The 19721-nt window shown below is 40.2% G+C and overlaps 1 protein-coding gene across 1 annotated transcript in view; it reads right to left on the reverse strand.

Moving 5' to 3' along the window:
• Window positions 1-4991: 4991 nt before the first annotated feature.
• The window catches only part of PAPLN (papilin, proteoglycan like sulfated glycoprotein), an 85149-nt gene continuing 70419 nt past the window's right edge, over window positions 4992-19721 (reverse strand). Inside the window, exons 17-28 of the mRNA XM_081315810.1 lie at window positions 17994-18258; window positions 17794-17908; window positions 16917-17046; window positions 15620-16247; window positions 15343-15480; window positions 14441-14565; window positions 13978-14116; window positions 11212-11349; window positions 8971-9098; window positions 7106-7214; window positions 6667-6842; window positions 4992-5211 (exon numbers count right to left, since the gene is read on the reverse strand). Coding sequence (XP_081171936.1) covers window positions 5063-5211; window positions 6667-6842; window positions 7106-7214; window positions 8971-9098; window positions 11212-11349; window positions 13978-14116; window positions 14441-14565; window positions 15343-15480; window positions 15620-16247; window positions 16917-17046; window positions 17794-17908; window positions 17994-18258 — 2240 coding nt within the window. The 3' untranslated portion in view covers window positions 4992-5062. The remainder of the gene's footprint in view (window positions 5212-6666; window positions 6843-7105; window positions 7215-8970; window positions 9099-11211; window positions 11350-13977; window positions 14117-14440; window positions 14566-15342; window positions 15481-15619; window positions 16248-16916; window positions 17047-17793; window positions 17909-17993; window positions 18259-19721) is intronic.

Below are 19721 nucleotides of genomic sequence, written 5' to 3' on the forward strand. Positions count from 1 at the left end.
TCAACACCGACTGCAAACGGCCCAGGAGATAGGAGGAGAACCACCGTAAAACGGTGCCTCCCACTCCCAACCCCCTGAGACGCCGCAGTAGGATACCATGGTCGATGGTATCAAAAGCCGCTGTGAGATCTAATAGGACCAGGACAGAGGAACAACCCCTGTCCCGAGCCCGCCAGAGATCATTCATAAGCTGTACAATTCAATTGAAAAACAAATTGAAATCTTTTAGGGGAAAAAATAATACAAGAAATATAATAATGTGGTTGTATAAGTGTGCACACCCTTTAATACTTGGTTGAAACACCTTTTGATTTTATGACAGCATTCAGTGTTTTGGGTCAGGAGCCCATCAGCATGACACATCTTGCCTTGGCACTCTTTGCCCACTCTTCCTTGAAAAGTCCTCTCAATCTGTCAGATTGCAAGGGCATCTCCTGTGCACAGCCCTCTTTGGGTCACCCCACAGATTTTCAATTGGATTCAGGTCCGGGCTTTGGATGGGCCATCCCAAAACTTTGATCTTCTTCTGGTTAAGCCAGGGGTTTTCAAACTTGGCCCTTTTATGACTTGTGGACTTCAACTCCCAGAATTCCTCAGCCAGTGTGCCTGGCTGAGGAATTCTGGGAGATGAAGTCCACAAGTCATAAAAGGGCCAAGTTTGAAAACCCCTGGGTTAAGCTATTCTTTTGTTGATTTGGAGGTACGCTTTGGGTCATTTCCATGCTGAAAGGTGAAAATCCTCTTCATCTTCAGCATTTTAGCAGAGGCCTGAAGGTTTTGTGCCAGAATTGACCGATTCTTAGAATTGTTCATAATTCCCTGCACCTTGACTAAAGCGTCAGCTCCTGCTGAAGAAAAGCAACAATCCCAAAGCATAATGCTGCCACCACTATGCTTCACTGTATGGTGCACACTTGGTGATGCACATTGTTTTTGCACCAAACATACTTTTTGGGATTATGGCCCCAAAATTCAATCTTGGTCTCATCAGAACATAACACAATTTCTTACATGCTTTTGTCAGACTTGATGTAGGTTTTTGCAAAAATATAGCCTGGCTTGGATATTTTTCTTTATAAGAAAAGGCATCTGTCTTGCATCCTTACTCCACAGCCCAGAGGTGAAGAAGACAGGAGATTGCTGTTACATGTAGTACCCAACCAGTACTAAATAAAAATTCCTGTGGCTTCTTTACTATTGATGTAGACCTCTTAGCCTCTGGGACTAGGTTTTTTTCTTGCTTTTTCATCAGTTTTGGAGGGACATCCAGTTCTTGGTAATATCATTGTTGTGACATATTTTTTCCAGTTGTTAATGACTGTCTTCACTGTATTCCATAGTATATCCAATGCACTGGAAAAAAATTTTTGGACACTTCTCGTGATACCTTTCAACAATACCTTGTAAGCCATTTGCAGCCCATGGCTTTTGCTGTAAGAGGCAACTGAGTAAATGTCAGAAAACTCCTACTAGAACAGTTGAACTTTATATGGGCTTGATCAGAGTCACTTTAATTGATGGCGAGTGTTTATTGACTACTATTTTACCATTAGTTTGAATGTGATTAATTCTGAACAGGCATAGCCCTGCTTATAAGAAAATGTGCACATTTATGCATTCATATTATTGTACATTTTTAATTATTTTTCACCCTAAAAGATTTCAGTTTGTTTTTCCTTTGAATTGTATAGCTTGTACAGTATATTAAAGGTGGAAAAAAATTCTGAAGTGATTTATCTTGGCCTGACTTTTTACATATCAAAACTCTGGCCTCTTAACAGGGGTGTGTAGACTTTTTATATGCACTGTACTTGATCTTTAATTTCCTTTTAACTTCTGCTCCCCCCAAAATAATTGAAAATACCATTTAAATGCATAGAGGAATGGAGCCTTGCTGTAAACTGATCAGTATGGCTTCTGAAAAAGTAATCTTGCCTCACCAAAATTTTTGATGATGTTGCCCACTCAGCTGCCATGGAGTTTTTTAGTTGGATTTGCTACTGGGATTGAAGGAGAAATAAATTGGCAATTTTCCCTTGCTTCAGATCATTCAATATAAAGAAAATATAGGGAGACTCAGAACTTTTTCACATAGCGCATAGTTAAACTGGATTTTATTGTCAGTGGCTGGGGTAAAAGTCACCAGTTAGAATGGTTTAAAAGGCGGTTGACAGGTTCGTGGAAGATAAGACTTTTAGTTGTTATTGATATTATCTGTTGATGACCTAGATCATAAATAGTATGCCTTAAAGCAGGGGTCTTCAAACTTGGCCCTTTTGTGACTTATGGACTCGCTGAGTGAGGAATTCTGGGAGTTGAAGTCCACAAGTCATAAAAGGGCCAAGTTTGAAGACCCCTGCCTTAAAGCCTGATTTCTTGGAAGCAACAGGGAAATAAGACTATCCTATTCCAGTTCAGATTTTATATCCTACCTTTCTTTTAAAAGCTCAGTGCACTTTAAAGGGGATCTCTTCATTTTATTTTCACTTTCCTCTCCCCTCTCCATGTTAGAGGCTGGTTTGGGAAAAAGTACCCAGCCCAATTTATCCAATGAATTTTCATGGCTAAGGGTGGTTCTAATCAAGCATTCTAATCATACTATCATACCGAGTTTCACCATTAAAACCTGTAAGATACCATCATTAAAAGCACCGAGACATACCTGCTTTGATTGTCAAATTTTCTATTCTGAAAAACTGGCCCTCGAGGTGGTGAAGTGCCTTTTTAACAGAATAAGAGTTGGGAGGTACTTAGAGGTCTCCTAGTCCAACCCCCTGCTCAGGCAGGAAACCCTCTACCATTTCAGACAAATGGTGGTTCAATCTCTTTTTAAAAACTTCCAGTGTTGGAGCATTCACAGCTTCTGGAGGCAAATTGTTCCACTGATTAATTGTTCTAACTGTCAGGAAATTTCTCCTTATTTCTAGGTTGATTCTATCCTTGATTAGTTGATTTTAAGTTGGTTGCCTGTTGCAAGGTTACCTTCTCAATCCATTAAAGGGGAGATAGAGTCAATAGATTAATGTTTTTGATGAATGGCATTCCCTGAGGAAAACTTGTGCTTATGATTATTAATGATAGTTGGGGAATGATTTGCATGTGTAAAAAAATACCACATGCCTTCTCTCTGGCTTTTGTAAGATAATATTTGTACCTTCCATGAAAAATCAATTCTGAATGCAAGAAAATACAAACATGTTTTGTTCTCTGTTTGTCTACATGTCTCTGCTACAGTTAAATTATACTAACACTGAATTAATTTGCATCTTTATTGAAGAAGCTGAAATCTTGTTATCTCGTTCATACGGCACCCCACAGTTCTGAGCAGCAGGTAATAGGCAGAAGATCGCCTTGTTCCCATTACTAAACATTCTGCATAATGTGCTGTAAATACTGGTTTGTTCATTTTTTTATAGGAGCAATTGATAAATGTTTCTCATTTTCAGTGAAGATAGTCCCATTGTAAAATCAGATAATTAAAAAATAGATTTGTTTGGGAGAATTTGTTTTTCATTATTTGGTTAGCTATTCATGTATCAAGCCTATAATGCAGTAGCCCAACTATAAATCATATAAATCATATTTGTATTCTGATCAGCTTATCTTAGTATAAACAACATAGATATGGCAGATTCTCATATTTGTTTTTCCATCAAGCAAATTAAAAAGTATGGTATTACAGATACACTTTGTTTCTAAAAGAAATGAGATCTTGAGCTACTTAAAATCTGGGAAGGTTTCAGGTTAATTGAGTCCATAATAATGGACCGAAAGCTATAGCAGGAATCATGTGAGGAAAAAACTGCAGATGTGCCAGGAATGTTGGCTTAAAGGAAATTATACTAGTTTATGGTATTCACAATCTTTGAGACACTTAAAGGTTGTGAATAATTGACAGCCTTCTAGTTAACACATACAGGTTTGGGATGAGTCTAGTCTTGCACCGTAAAATGTATTTCTAGTCAGCCATTGAGAATGCATAGATACTGCAGTTTGAACTTCGACAGTGCCAATAGTCATCCTTGCATTAAATAATTGGGCACATAGGATGGGATACTGAAAGAGGTAAGGCATACTTTTCCACAATTCTGAGGCATCAGCAAGCAATTCTGTTGTGATGCCATGTACACTAGTGGGGCTGGCTACACAGTGCTTTGAAACATACAGGAGTGCAAATTCAGTACTTGTCTATGACTCATTAATGCAGTGGTATCTCTGGAGATTGCGTGGCTGCAGTAGTCGTGAGATTCTAGAAACAACACCACTTCTCAAATTGCACAGCCCTCTGGTATTTGTTTTTGGAGAAGAGATGCAACAGACTTTGTTTCCTTTTTCAAAGGCCTTAATGCAATTGTATACATGTTTAATTGGAAGAGAGGATCACTGTTTAATGAACTTACTTCAAGAAATACAGCCTTCCTGTTTTAAGAGTATTTGAAGTACAAAACCTTGCCACGTCGCCGTGCATTTTCCTCTTCTGATGCTTCTGTTTTCTATGTATTTCCAACAAATATTAAGTGATACTTGCTGCTGCTAGTTAACTCAGCAATAGTTATCTGTATCTGCTGAATAGTTTCCTGTATCTGCTGAAAAAACAATCATTGTCTGCTTTAACTGTTTAAATCTGAACTGCAGGGACATTTAAGATAACTGCAGGAAACAAGTTTCTAGGTCAGTATGCTAAATTTCCACCAAAAATGAGGTCAGCAGTTTTTCTTAGTGAGTTCTGGCACTAATGTAGCTTTTATGTTTGATTTAAAATGTGTTGCTATCCTTGAAGCAACTTTCCCACTTAACTTGTAATTCTTGTTTGTACTGTTAAGCTTTGCTAGTGGAACAATTCTTCATTTCCTTAAATGAAAAGGTCAGCCTGCTGTTAAGAGGATTGGTATTTTCTCTTGCAAAACAAAATACAGTTTAGGAAGGGGAAGGTACCATTTCTGCCAACTATTCTCCCTGTTCTCACGTTAGTTGTATTGACTACCCGTGTGTATGCTTGATAAACAGATGGGAGATGAGTGCTTCTGGAGTAGGATTGCAAGAAAGGTAGTCAGCCCGTGACTCAGCCATAGCGGCGAGAACAGCTGGCACAGCAGAAGCTGGAATAATACTCATTGTTGCAGAGTTGAGCCTGTAGAATCAGATCACAGTTAGCAAGGTGTGGCTGATCAGCACATTCCCTGCTTGTGTCCACAGGGAGGGATGCTGGCACTAGAAGAGTAAGGAAGGAAAGGAAATGAGAGAGAACCAAATAAGGTGTTTTTCATAATCAACTGGGAGCGATTACAGTAGTTCACTTTACTGATATTTACATTATGGCTATTTAACTGCATGCAGCGGAAAATATTCCTATCTGCTGCAGCTCCAGCAAACAAAATATTGTGAATGGAATCTACCTCTTGGCAAACATTCAAAAGTAGCAAATGGCCACATCAGCATTAGCGCATTTTGAGAGAAAATTGATTGGTTTCTGCCGAGATATTTCTCTCAATGGCAAACAGCTGTTTCAGGCTGAAAATAAATGCTCTGCACTACAACAGCAGTTACAGCTTAGTAGTTCCTGAAGTCAAACAGGCATTAGTTTAAAAGCCTTCGACCTTAAAATTGTCTTCCAAGCAATATTAACTGTTACTGAATGTAATAGAATTTATTTGTAAATAACGGACTGGTTTGTCTCAATGATTTCATTGTTTCTGACTATGCAAAAATACCACTTTATAGGAAAGCATGCAGAGGCGGACTGCTGGATTGCTTTTCAACCCCCTTACCAGCTGTGGCAAAAAGGAGTGTCAAGATTTTAGGCACCAATTAATAATTTATTATATTTATATGCTGCCCGACTCCCAGTGACTCTCAATTCTAAATTCTCATAGCATTTCCAGCCTTGGCTAGGTTTGCCCCAAACTGAGGAATAATTTAACCGATTTCATAGAGATAACCACAGGAAAGAGGACCAAACCCTGCAATCTGGAATAATTACAGGTTCAACAGCTTTTCCCTTAACAATTACTAGCTGCTACTAACGGCTCAAGTGGAAATAGGGCTACTGCGGAACTGTGCCCCCAACCAATCCATAAGGATGCCATGGTTGATGGTATTAATCCCCACCAAGAAATTAATAGCATTTGGAAGCATCTAAGACATCCTTCACAGGTTTTTTTTTCCTTTCATATGGCCAGGCCTGGATAGTGACTGAAAGATACCTAGTAAATCTACTTCTTTGGCTTTGTAGCTGATCCCCCATCACCTTCTCAAGCGTATTCTCTAACAAGGGAAGGTTGGAGACAGTACCGAAGTTGTCCAGTATGGCTCTATTGAAAGATAACCCCTTCAGGAGAGCATGCACTACTGCTTCTTTGAAGGCAGGTGCCATCTTGCCTTCATAAAGAGAGACATTAACCACTTCCAGATGCAAATAATTCTCTTTTCAACTCTGCCTTCCATACACATACGCTTTCATTAAAGAGTAGCAGATATAATGTAAGGGTTCTAAAACAAAAAAAGGAAGCCCAGAGGTATCCGGTATGTTTCTACAGTGGGTCTACAACAGAAAACATTTCCAGTCCTGGAAGGAAAAGCACATGCCACATTTAAGGTTGCACCTGCTGTGAAATCCAGTACTGGAAACTGGAAGAAAATTTAAAAAGAACAAATAGGCACACCCACCTTCTGGCCGTCTTTTGATGACTTTCACATCTGTACTGGCACTGACCGAGTTATTGCTACTGTAAGCATTACACGTATAGGAGCCCTCATCACCAAGCTGAACATTGTTTAGAAACAAGCTTCCATCTTGAGACACATGGATACGATGACCATCTGATCTTACTGGAACCCCATTTCTATGCAGAAGTAAATAATTAGTGGTCTTGCAGTTGCTGCACACTGTCCCCAACTCCCAGTTACAAGGAAATAAAGGGAGGGTTTGTATTCAGAAAGTCTTCCAAGGGACACATAAATAAACGGGGTTATTTCAAATGAGTTTGAAAAACTAAATCTGGATTCATCTTCCAAGTAGTTGGTTGTTGCTTGATAATTTCTTGCATGCTTCAGTAGTACTAAAAGGATAAGTAAATATAGCTGGGGTTTTTCCCCCTCTGCTTACCTTGACCATCTTATGTTTACATTGTTGCCTGTCACAACACAATGAAGATGAGCATTCTCCCCTTCAGACACAGAAAGCCTGGGCAGCAAGTCAATAATTCTCAGGTCTCCTAGGGAGGAAAAGAGTGTCCTCAATTCCAGGAAAATTTTGCCCAAATGTCATCAAGTTATGTTCTGAAAATGCAGCTCTGATCGAACAGCCCTGCTCTGCTCTTGTGAACTTGGCCTTTCTAGCTGAAAGACCATCTACATGGGAGAAGAATCTCAACATGATATCCACAATAGAATTCAACACAGAGAAACATTGTGTAACCAATCAGCCACAGTTAAGTACTTCAGAAAGGGCCCGCAACTTGGGTGTCCTCCTGGATTCACGGCTTAACTTGGAAGACAATCTAACTGCTGTGACCAGGGGGGCCTTTGCTCAGGTTCGCCTGGTTTGCCAGTTGCGCCCCTTTTTGGACCGAGATGCCCTATGCACGGTCACCCACACCCTTGTCACTTCTTGCCTGGATTACTGTAATGCCCTCTACATGGGGCCTTCCTTGAAGTGCACCCGGAGGCTTCAGCTGGTGCAAAATGCGGCCGCGTGGGTGCTTATGGGAGGATCTCGATACTCCCATGTTACACCACTCCTGCGCGAGCTGCATTGGCTTCCGGTTGCCCTCCGGGTGCGATTCAAGGTGCTGGTAATTACCTTTAAAGCCCTACATGGCTTAGGCCCGGAGTACTTGCGAGACCACCTGCTGCCATTGTCAACCTCCCTTCGCCTGGTTCGCTCCCACAGAGTCAGCCTCCTCAGGGTTCCATTGGTTCCATTGGTTCCATGCCGTCTGGCGACCCCCAGGGGGAGAACCTTCTCTGTGGGCGCGCCGACCCTCTCGAATGAACTGCCTCCGGAGCTGCGGACGGCCCCTGACCTTCGGTACTTCCACCGTGACATGGATGTTCCAACAAGCGGGCCTGGACTGACTATGGTTTTAAATTTGGATTTTATTGGGTTAAATTGTCATTTATTTATTACATCCATTGCTTAATTCTTTTTTTAAATTTTGTACTTTATGTTTTTAAATTTTTTATTGTTGTGAGCCGCCCTGAGTCCTTGGGGAGAAGGGCGGCATATAAATTTAATAAATCTCAATCTCAAATCTCTTCTCTATGGCTGTTCCTATACTGATTAAAGGAGAAACTGTTCTCATAGCAGTAACTATATCTCTTTCCTACATTTATTCTCTCTTGCGCACAAATAAGTCACTGCAGCAGCAATTTTCAGAGCCCTGTTTTCTTGTTTTTAGAGCAATATTTCCACTAGGAGCTTAAACCAATTTGAAATATCTTAAGCATCACCATCAAACCTTTTTAAAACACTTGTATTGAATAGTTTTCTACACCTCTTGAACCTGGCACACTTTAGGGGAAACCCTAAATATCTCACTCAGATTATTTGATGATACCATTGATGAAACTAAACTGATCTCATGCCTAAAGAGAATTGTGAAGCAAAATAATAATAACAACAATAACAACAACAATAATAGTAATAATGTTGGAAGGAACCTTGGAGGTCATCTAGTCCAACCCCCTGCTCAGGCAGGAAACCGTATACCATTTCAGACAATCCTGTAGAGTTCTGTAATCTTAAACACAACATTCAGCTGTTACTAATTTTCTTGTTGCCAGCAGGTTTCAATTGCCGGAAATATGCTGATTATTCACTCTCCAGATTGGATATATTAATCCACAACTAAAGCTTAATTTAATAACAGTAGCACAAAAAAGGACCATATTTTTCTCCAGCAGCAAATTCATTACTTATATTTGGATAACACTGAAGTAAAACTCCCCCCCACACACACACACTACTACCTCTAGGTCTAATTTGAACTTTTTTCTGATCTTGGTCCCGGCCATTAGAAGCAATGCATGTAAAGAAGCCGGCATCTTCAGATGTCAGATGACTGATTAGCAGGGCACCATCAGGTTGCTGCCTATGCCTGGAGATTAAAATTAAAATAAAAAAAATGAATTTTAGAAGAAGAGGAAATACATTTACTCACAGATTAGAGACTCCTTTTTGTAAGAGGCTAATGGCTCAAAATGTATTCTGAATATGAGTTATGAGCTCCTAAGATTCAAACATGTTAATAATCTCTCTGGAATCAGGTGTCATCAGTCCTGCCTAATTGCTGCAGGCTAATTAAAAGTAGCTGGATTATATTGGACTAATCCATGGTTTGCTGCATAAACCACAGTTGGCTGGGTTCTTAAGGAAACATAAACTGTAAAGGTGTTTGGTTTTAACTTTGCATCCTGTGTGAATCAGTCCACTCTTAAAACTAATCTTTTTGAGCAGCTGGTAGTAAGTTGGCTGTTTCACTTAAAACATGCAGGAGTCCAAAATACAAGAAGCATTGAGCTGAGTATAATTACCATGCAAGGTATCCATCCAAGCAGACTACTATAAACAGTTTTAAGAACAACCAACATCCAGGTTGTCAAATGAAAGTTTTTGACGGATCACTTTAGCCCACAAATATTGAGTAAGTCATTAAAATGAATGAGTTGCTATTTGAACAGACAAAGCAGGAATGTATAATAGAGAGCTAGTCTCTGGAAAATTAGGACATCCTTTTGATAGTCCGTCTTCTGATGTACATGGGAGAGGGTCTTCCTAGTTTATCCCCACAGTAAGAATTTAATGAGGGAGGATGAACTAAGGATCAGTGACTGGCCCAAAGTCAATTCAGAATGCCATGATTGAGAGAAGATTTGAAACTGCCTAGTCCTAGATACTGATCATTATTACATTATGCTGTGTTCCAACCACCCTGATCATGTTTAGCAAAGTTCATTGACAATAAAGGAGGGAAAGGCTGTCTGCTTGGGTTTTCCCAGTTTTTTTTTTAACATGGTGCATTTCAGGCCATCTTACTCAGCTTTCTTTAGCTGGAGCTATTTCACCTTTGTGATATGCTCTACTAAACATAGGGCAGTACAGGGAGGAAATAAATGCTATGAAAAAGGTGTGGTTGGTTGAGTTATGACCGCTTATTCGGCGATCCTTCAAAGATATTGTATGATAATGCTAAACAAGAGGGAGATCTGACTATCACAGCACCTCTATGGTCATGCGATCAGGTAGGAGTTCGGTGCCGAATTTGCAATTACAATGTCAGAGTGAGATGTGATCACAATTTCCAACATTCTCTGCCAGCTTTCCACAAGTAAAGTAATAGGGAAGCCAGCAGGAAGTTTGAAGTTACTCCTGCTGCTTTTTTGCTTATCTGTGATCCTTAGTACCTGCCTGTGGCATTCTGCTGTGGCACCCACACATCTACCTAAGCTTGGTAGTCTGTCTGTGGCACACCTGCCTCCTGTGGCACCGGCCTACAGCACCCACCCTGACCCTCCTACACCATCCTGCCCCACACTCCACATGCATCATGCATCTCTCCCCAACTTGTGGCAGAAACCATCAGCTTGATTTCCTGGGACTTCTGCCTCTTCCCACTTAATGACCCACATGATCCTAGGGTTATGATGGATACTGGAATTGCTGTTGCTAAGTAATGTGCTCATGGCACTTTATGACCATGTTGCTTAGCTATAGAAATTCTGATCCTAAATGTTATTGTAACCCAAGAGCTACCTGTGACAAAATGTAATCTATTTGCTCAACTCATTCAGTAACACAAAACCAAGGTTAAGGGTAAATAAATATTATGTGAACACAGACTAACTGATTTTGTTAAGCACGTTATATGAAGTCAGTTGCTGTGCATTAAACAGTTACAGAGACTTCTAGCTTAAGAAAAATAGCAGGTTATCACAAAAGGTTATACAGAAATTCATGTGGAAATGATGACCAGAAAAATGTAAGGAAGTAGGAGAAAAAAATGGAGGAAAATGTGAATAGGAAAAAAAGGCCTACTGAAATATGAAAGCATGGCTGTAGAGTAATACAGAGAAGAGAGTGTCCTAAGGGAAAAACAGAAAGCGAAAATTTACACACACTTAATTTACCTACTTTATTGGAGGCATTGGACTTTTGCTCACAGTACAAAGACAGCAAAATGAGAGAGTAACATTGTCAAAGATATAACTTGCCTGGCAGATGAAATAGGATGGCCATCCTTCTGCCATTCAATGGTTAAAGAGGGGGAAGACTCAACGCGACAAGGCAGTCGGACTTGTTCGCCAATGCTAGCATCAACTATCGAAGGCTCATTCTTATACATTTTTAACCTGCAAAGTAGATACATAAAATGTTTTTTAAAGGATCAGAATTCCTTCTTTGATTTTAATCGCTCTTTTCAGCAAGTGCTGGGGGATTTCCTTGTCAATCTGTAACCAAGTTGGCTGAAGGCCAGGTTTGCCATTGGCAAAAGATGGTATCTCAGGCCCAAGCCAAAATAATTCCAGAGCAGTTTCTCTCTGTCTCTGCATAGTTTCCTGTTGGTCTTTTTTTGAGAAAATATCTGGAGGATAAAGTGGTAGAAGTGATGCCTGGGACACAAGTGGAGAACAACAAATAGTGAATCTGCTGAGTATATGTCCAAGGATTTGTGATTCCTACTGGCTCATCAGTTGGCAACCTTGGCTAGATCAGTCTTTGCCCAACTTGGGCTGCTGCACTAATTACAACCTTATCTGAGATATGTGGACTTTAAGATACGATGAGATGAGATAACTTTTATTGCCATTTTTACTCTGAGCACACTGGCACACATTAAAAATGAAATTCTGTTGCCTGTTCTCAAAAGAAAGTACATGAATTACCAATAATCTTTTCTGCCATCCTCACCACTCTCTGCACCACCTTCCTGCCTGAATCAGTAATGCTACTAAACCAGACAGTAATGCCATATGACAGGATGGTCTCAATCGTCCCTCTATAGAAAGTGGTCAGGACAGGGGAAGGAAGATGTACTTTTCTCATGCAATGCAGGAAATGCAGGCGCTGCTGTCCCCACTTCACCAGTGTCTCACTGTTGAGTGACCAAGCTAGCTTTACTTAGGCGATTCATGTGGCATCATCATACATCTTGAGTACTGTATCAGGCTCTATTTGGGTATTTAGAAGCTATCCAGAAGTTTCAGTTGTATAAAATGCAGCAGCCAGAATCAACAGTTGTAGGTGAGAACATATTACATCTTATTCCTGACTGTACATTGGCTCCCCATTAATCTTTAACTACAATTTAAAGTACTGATTTTAACCTAGAGAGTCATTTATGATTTGGCTCCGTGTTATTTGTAGATCTGCATTCTCCACTGGAGTCACCGAGACCAATTCAATTATAAGGAGAAGGAACTGGTTGTTTCCCATTTTCAGGAAGCTGAGGGGGAATGGGGGGGGGGAGAGCAAAGCTGGGAGCATTGCTTTTCCTTCTAATGGAAGTTAGATTAACCCTGACATTATCTCCTTGAAGAAGAAGAAGAAGAAGCTGAAAAAGGTGTATAAATTTGATAAATTAAATTTATCTGTATTATATAATTGAACTTTCACTCTTTTCTCCTTTCACCATGATTTGAATCTAATTGGACCAATACAGAGATTCCTCTTCAGTCAGTGTGGGGCTGTCTCTTAACACTTTACAAAATGTAGGTTTGTATAAATACATCCCCGCTAACTGTTCTCTTGGCTACAGGCCCAGATAATGCTGCTAGCCACAAGAATCCCATGTAACAGAATGTGTTCCTTATAATTTATCTGGCTGTGTGTGATGTTTTCAGCAAAAATTTCAACAAAATCATGCAGCTGTCTAGGGACCTACACCAGCCAGTTAATCCACATACAGCAGGTTAGGACTCCTAACCTGTAAGCAAGAATAAAGAATAACGTAACTGAATACTTAAGACACATGACTGCAAAACAAATGACTCCCATTCCCTTTGATAATGTTCCATGCATGCACTCTAGTTTTTGATTGGAGGGTTATTTCCAATTATTGAAGCTAGTAGCAATTGCTAGAGATGGTTCAGGGATCAATGACTAGAACTGGGAATAGCAGATTACCTATTCCATTTTTATACTTTCTTCCGGGCAGATTTCTTTGCAGAAGATGGTGTAAGAGTTACCCTTGTCACTGAAATGACGTACGTATGCTCAACCCCACTGTCATACTGAGCCCTCTAAAAAAAAGACAAGTTGCTAAAGATAAACTCTTATATTTCATCATCTGTCACTGCAGCATTTCTTAGTCCTTTTTAGTGGAGCAACATTCTAGAATGTGACTCACCGTTGTTAATGAGATGATGCCCACCTACACGAGAGAAGTAATTTTGAGCTGATGCATGTGAACCTGGGCTGCAAGCTGGCCACTGAGTTTTATTACAAAACTGCCCAGTGATCAGTGAAAATAAGCTACTTAACTAATCGCTTGCCTGTATACCTTGCTTTGCTAGAATTTGTTTCCTGCAGTATGGTTTTATTTCTATAATGAATATTTATTAAAGACAATAATTAATTTCTTAATGATTGTTTCCTTCTAACAGTAGGATCCTCCTCAAGGAGCCAAGCAAAATACAGAAAACCGCCTAGGGCATAAAATGGTTTCATTAAAACACTTTGATATCAGTGGTTGCTTAAATTAAGTCCCTCAGGGTTCTTTCAGCTGCCCGATCAGGTCCAACCAGTGAGAAGAAAGGGGGAAAAAAACCTTCTGAGAAAAACTAGGTTAGGGTTGCTCCAGATTCTGTGTTGTAGCTGTAAAGGAAAGGCAGAGCTGATTTCTAAGCATTAAGATTAGATACAATAGCACTGTGATTAAATAGCCTGCTCTTGTTTGATCAGCTTCCAAAAACATCTCTTAAGAAGCACACGGCACAATATGTGGAACACGAGCTGCTTTGAGCAGTTGAAAAATATACCTGTATGTTATTTGAGGATGTAGAGAAGAAACATGTGACCACCCATCATTAGTTCCTGTGCCAAAGATCCTGTGCTGTGGACTTTGATCGTGAGTAAGTTGATGCCTTCTTCCCTGGGTGAGCGTAGATCGAGGGATTTCTATACAAAGAAATAGGACAAAGAAGCCATCAGGATTGGACTTTCAGAAATCTTTGGGGGCTGACAAAGGGATGGTTCTTTCCAGGGTTTCCTTGGCTAGGAGCTTTTCCTTGTACTACGTTTCCCATAAGATGGAGGAGAGCTTTCCAAGCATTGGAACCACAGAGCAGGATAAAGATAGCATGTGTTTTGTACTCTGTGGCAATTTGGAAAGGATATTATTTTCCATTGATGAAAAAAAAATTGTAGAATGACCTGCTGGCTACATCAGGACAAGCAGTTTCTTGCTTTATGGGTCTTTTGAGTAACAAAAGAATAAATAACCTTTGATCAGCAACTCAATCTGTCTGCGTTCCACCCTCCCATTTGAAATTACGCAGGTGTAGATCCCCGCATCCTCGGTCCTGAGATGGCTAATCACCAGGGACTTGTCAGACTGGTAGGAATGCCTACAGGGGAAGAAAGTTAGAGGACTGTCAAATATGGTAGACTGGAAATTGCACCAACTCAGTGACAGTCACTGACATAATCAGTTGACATAGAACGGCATAGTCATTGACAGGGTCAAATGCATATTAATAGTACTTACTCTGATTGGTTATGGGAATAAGAGCAAGTGAGCGATGCTAAAAATGAATGGCTGGCAGGTTTCTTACTGGGTATGTGAAGACAGTGAAATACAGGTAGTCCTCAATGTATGACCACAGTTGAGCCCAAAATTTCTGTTGCTAAGTAAGAATTTGTTTAGGGAGTTTTGCCTCATTTTATGACCTTTCTTGCTACTGTTGTTAAATGAATCACTGCAGCTGCTAAGTTAGTAAGATGGTTGTTAAGTGAATCTGGCTCCCCCATGGAGTTTGCTTCTCAGAAGGTCGCAAAAGGTGATCACATGATTTGGGACACTGCAACCATCGTAAATACATGCCAGTTGCCAAGCCTCTGACTTTTGTCACCATGGGGATGCTGCAATGGTCGTTAAGTGTGAAAAATGGTCAGAAGTCACTTTTTTCCAGTGCCGTTGCAACTTCAAACGGTTTACTAGACAAACTGTTACAAGTCAAAGAGTACCTGTAATGCAGCAATGGAAACATGCATGTAAAGCTCACTGAAGTTCATACCATGATCAGAGGTTGTAGGTTTAAATATTGAAAATTTCAAATGTGAAGCCAATGACCTCAAAGTTCCATTCACAGGGCATATGAGGTGGATCCAGGGATCAGACCTACCTATCAGATGAGATCGGCTGTCCATTTTTCTGCCACTCAACTCTAGATAGGTGGGAATTGTCTGTCTTACAGAGAAAACGAATGCTTTGTCCTAGGCCTGCTTCTACTGCAGAAGACTCTGATCCATCCAAGACGATTCTGAAAGAGATGTAGCAGTTTTCCCCAAAATGGATATGCATAGTGGGTTAGATAGGAACTTGTATGAAGCATGACTCTAAAAAGTTAGCAAGACATCCTCAATATTTCTGTGGGAAACCGTGCTAATGCAAATACGTACCTGTTCAGAGAATATTGAAAAGTAGAACCTTGTGGGATTTGATACCCAAATCTTCTCTGTGTTAATCCATCTGTTCCAGATTCCCTCCTCCACTCTTCATGTTGTGTGGTCTGGCCATTCACAGTCAGCTGCTTCTCTGAGTGTCTGGAAATCACAGTCTCACTCAAACCATGCATATGGTCTACTGTGTCCCTTTTAAATTCACCAAGAGTACTTGAGTGATGAGAACTTTCTGGCTGGTTTTCTAGCAAGCTAGTTCCTTGTTCAGATTCAGGTAAGGCATCTTGATTGGAGGAAGTCCTATCACTATGACCTTCATTTCCTGTTCTGTGACTTATAGTTTTTCCAAATTGTTGTGGGTTTACCTCTGTGTTCCCTTCTTGCAGTTGAGAACTAGAGTGGATGTTAGGACTTGCGACATGATGGTGAATACTCACATAGCTTCTTCCCATTGATCCGTGGCAGGTTTTCATGCATTCTTCTTCAGTAGCAAAGTTGTTCTTATTCCCATGACAACTTCCATACCAAAATCGATTGCATTTTCCAACATCGCTTACAAAATACCAACGTATTGTCCAATCTGTGCAGGAACCATGGGCACTGGGTAACAGACACTGGACAGGATAAGCTAGCAGCAAAGGCCAAAAGAGAAATGATATTTGTATATTGTTTATTTATCATGCTATCAATTTCTTTGGCTTCCTATATTCTACTTTTCCCCATGCCTGCATGAATCTGCTTCCCCTAAAGCAGTAATTCCGCACTGGGCAATCCTCAGATGTGTGAACTTCAAATCCTAGTATTTCACAGCCAGCATCACCGTTGATGAGAATTCCAGGAGTTGAAGTTCTCACCCTGGGAAATTGCCAAGGTTGGGAAGCACTATACAAAAAGGAATTGTGTGATATGTATGTATGCAAGTGATTTCATCTGGGAGCCTGAACAAGTTTTACTTCAAATAGAAAGGTATTGGTGAATCTTTCTTATGAAGAGCCTTGGAATGTACAAAGTCTGTAAAATCTTACTGCAAAAGCACAAAATATTTTTCTGTGCAAGAAATATAGACCACAGAATTCAGATATAATGATATTTATATGTTTCAGGTCGAACACTGACAGGTCTTTTTAAATCAGATTTTTGATTGTATAGTACACAGTAGTGCACATTCAGTGACCACATTCAGCAAACTATTCAAAGTTAGGATGGGTCTGAACGAGGGGACTTACAACTGTTCCTCATAGTCGTGGCTGTTGCTAGGTGAAATGCTACCACATTTCAAAAACCAAATGTCACTTACATTGGCTGAGTCTTGTGGGACATCCTTCCCCTTGAGGCCCTAAAGCAGAGGCAATGTTGTCATAGCAGCAACCATACATAGAACCTCGGCATTCCTCTGTTGGCACCTCCTGGGCAAGAACTTGGCTTGTCTTAGAGAAAACCAGATGTTACTCAAATTATACCATTCAACAATGTTTATGAAGTAGCACATTCAACTGAATCAATCCAGAAACAGTTCATAATTCAGTTACAATTTTTCTTACAGAATAAAATACCAAAAAGCTACACTGCTAATTTTAATGGGATGAATGGAAATAGCCCATTATACCCTGTGAAAGACAACAGAACACACTTTATAATATTTTACTCTATCTTGGAGGAATTGTCTGCAGAAATAGAAAAATCATAGAATTGTGGAGTTGGAAGGAAAGCTAATTTCTCTTGCTTTTCATCTGGAGGGGCAGAAGAGCTGATGAACTTTTGAACCTAATTCAGTTTGCAGATATCTATGGAAGCATCAAATTTATCAGCACTGATTTTGGATAAATGCAGTCACTGTATATGGGATAGTTAAGGGGAAATAACTATATTCCAACATGTCTTCTAGAACAGTGTTTTTCAACCTTTTTTGGGCAAAGGCACACTTGTTTCATGAAAAAAATCACGAGGCACTCCACCATTAGAAAATGTTAAAAAATTTAACTCTGTGCCTATATTGACTATATATAAAGTAATTCTCTTAAATAGGAATCAAATAAACACAAAGAAAGTATTTTATAATTACTTTTCAATTTTTCCCACGGCACACCAGGCAACATCTCGCGGCACACTAGTGTGCTGCGGAACAGTGGTTGAAAAACACTGTTCTAGAACATGTAGAAGTTTGCATCACTTACTGTTGGAGTGGGAGTAACACGATTTCTGCTTGTGTAAACATCACTGTAGTATTGTGTGCACCCTTCTTGGTTAGGTCCATGGGAACGTGATATTCCATCAGGGCAGCACCCATATCTGGGGGGGGGAATAGTAACATGTTCAAAGCAACCCAATATATCAGCTTTAGCTGCAAACTGCTCATTTAATGAGCTAGTCCTACCTGCTCAGATGGCAAGAATCAAGTGGGCAGCCTTGGCCAAAGGGACCTGCTGCAGCAGTGCGACCATCTGAACAACAGCCATGAGGAGTATGGTTGCAGTCTTGATCATTACCGCCACCATTTGGATAAGAATGGGACCGACGGGACACAGAAGAGTCCGAGTAAGAATCCCGTCCAAGAGGTAAGAAATTGGAGCGAGGACTCTCATTTAGCTGGACCTGGCGATGAGTAGAGCCAGTTTGGATTATTCTTTCATGTCTAGAAACTGAAAAATATAGGAGGAAAGTCCTTTGGAACTTTCAAGGAAAACATAATATAATGCTATATAGCTTGTAATCATATTTCATTTGGGCAAACTCTTATTAGAGGTGTTGTGTAGTAGTGAGATCTACACAGGTTTCTCTATTTTCTTTTACCCCGATATCCCTGCACCTTCCCTCAACCCACCACATTCATTCTTGCTTACCTGACATAGATCACCTGTACTTACTAGGCTTATCACTTGATAATCATTATGCAGAAAGTCTGAAAATAAGTAATCTAGCACAATACACCCCCAAATTAGAGTAATTACCTCTACTATCAATTGTTAGAAACGAAAAGGAGTGTGATAGCCCTTTATTAGACTAACAAATGTTATTAAGATGCATAAATTTTGGTGGCCACTCCATGCACCTAATAAAGTGAGCTATAACTCATGAAAAATCTGTACCTTTTAATCAAATTTGCTAGTCTGATAAAGTGCTACCAGACTCCTCCTGATTTTGGCCTACCAAAGACCAACATGGCTCTCCTACAATATCAGTTGCAAAGTTGGGTCTATCCATTTGACAGTGAAACAAAGCTACCCTATGTGAAATAATGGTTTTTGTTTGTTTGTTTATGATGCCATTAGGATCATAGCTGAGGATGCTTAATTGTTCATACATATAATCTGAAAAATCCCTCAGGGAAATGGAAAAGGTCCAAAGACTTAGCTAGCAGCTTCAAAGAGCCTTGGTGGAGCAGTGGGCTAATGCCTCCTTAAGTAACACCAGCTGCCTGCAATTAGTGCAGGTTTGAGTCCCACCAGGCTCAAGGTTGACTCAGCCTTCCATCCTTCCGAGGTAGGTAAAATGAGGACCCAGATTGTTGGGGGCAATTAAGCTGACTTTGTAAAAATGCCGCTTGGGGGCCCCCGAAAGCCCTAATAAGCAGGCATACACATAGAATGAAGGCTATTGCTAAGCACATTGGTTTGTGCTTAAAATTGTAAGCCGCCCTGAGTCTTCGGAGAAGGGCGGGATATAAATGGGATTTTAAAAAAAGATGATTAATATTGAGCAAACTCTTTGCTTCATTCACAGAACTTAGGGAGGAGACAAAAGACAATACCTTTCAGTGGTAACCTCTTACATTTTCTCATTATGTTTCCCCTTCTCACAGAACAAATCTTTGAGGAGCAAAAATGGGAATAAACACCCAAGGCGTTCGATTGATGGACTGGTTGCCTGGAAGCAGATAGCTTCTCTTAGTTTACTTTCTAGGAGTCCAGGAAGATTACTTTGCAGCTGTACAGTGCTACAGTTATCAGACAGAGGGGTAATAGTGAACGGGGAGCAAGAGGAATCAGGATCTTGATGAGAGGATTAGAATCAAGAAAATAAAACAGCGTGCTATTAATTTTTCATACTCACATACTTTCCTGCCCATAATATGTATGGAAAAATTAACAGGCATGGGAAAATG

Source organism: Vipera berus (genome assembly GCF_964194415.1).
Source record: "Vipera berus genome assembly, chromosome: 1".
NCBI lineage: Eukaryota > Metazoa > Chordata > Lepidosauria > Squamata > Viperidae > Vipera > Vipera berus.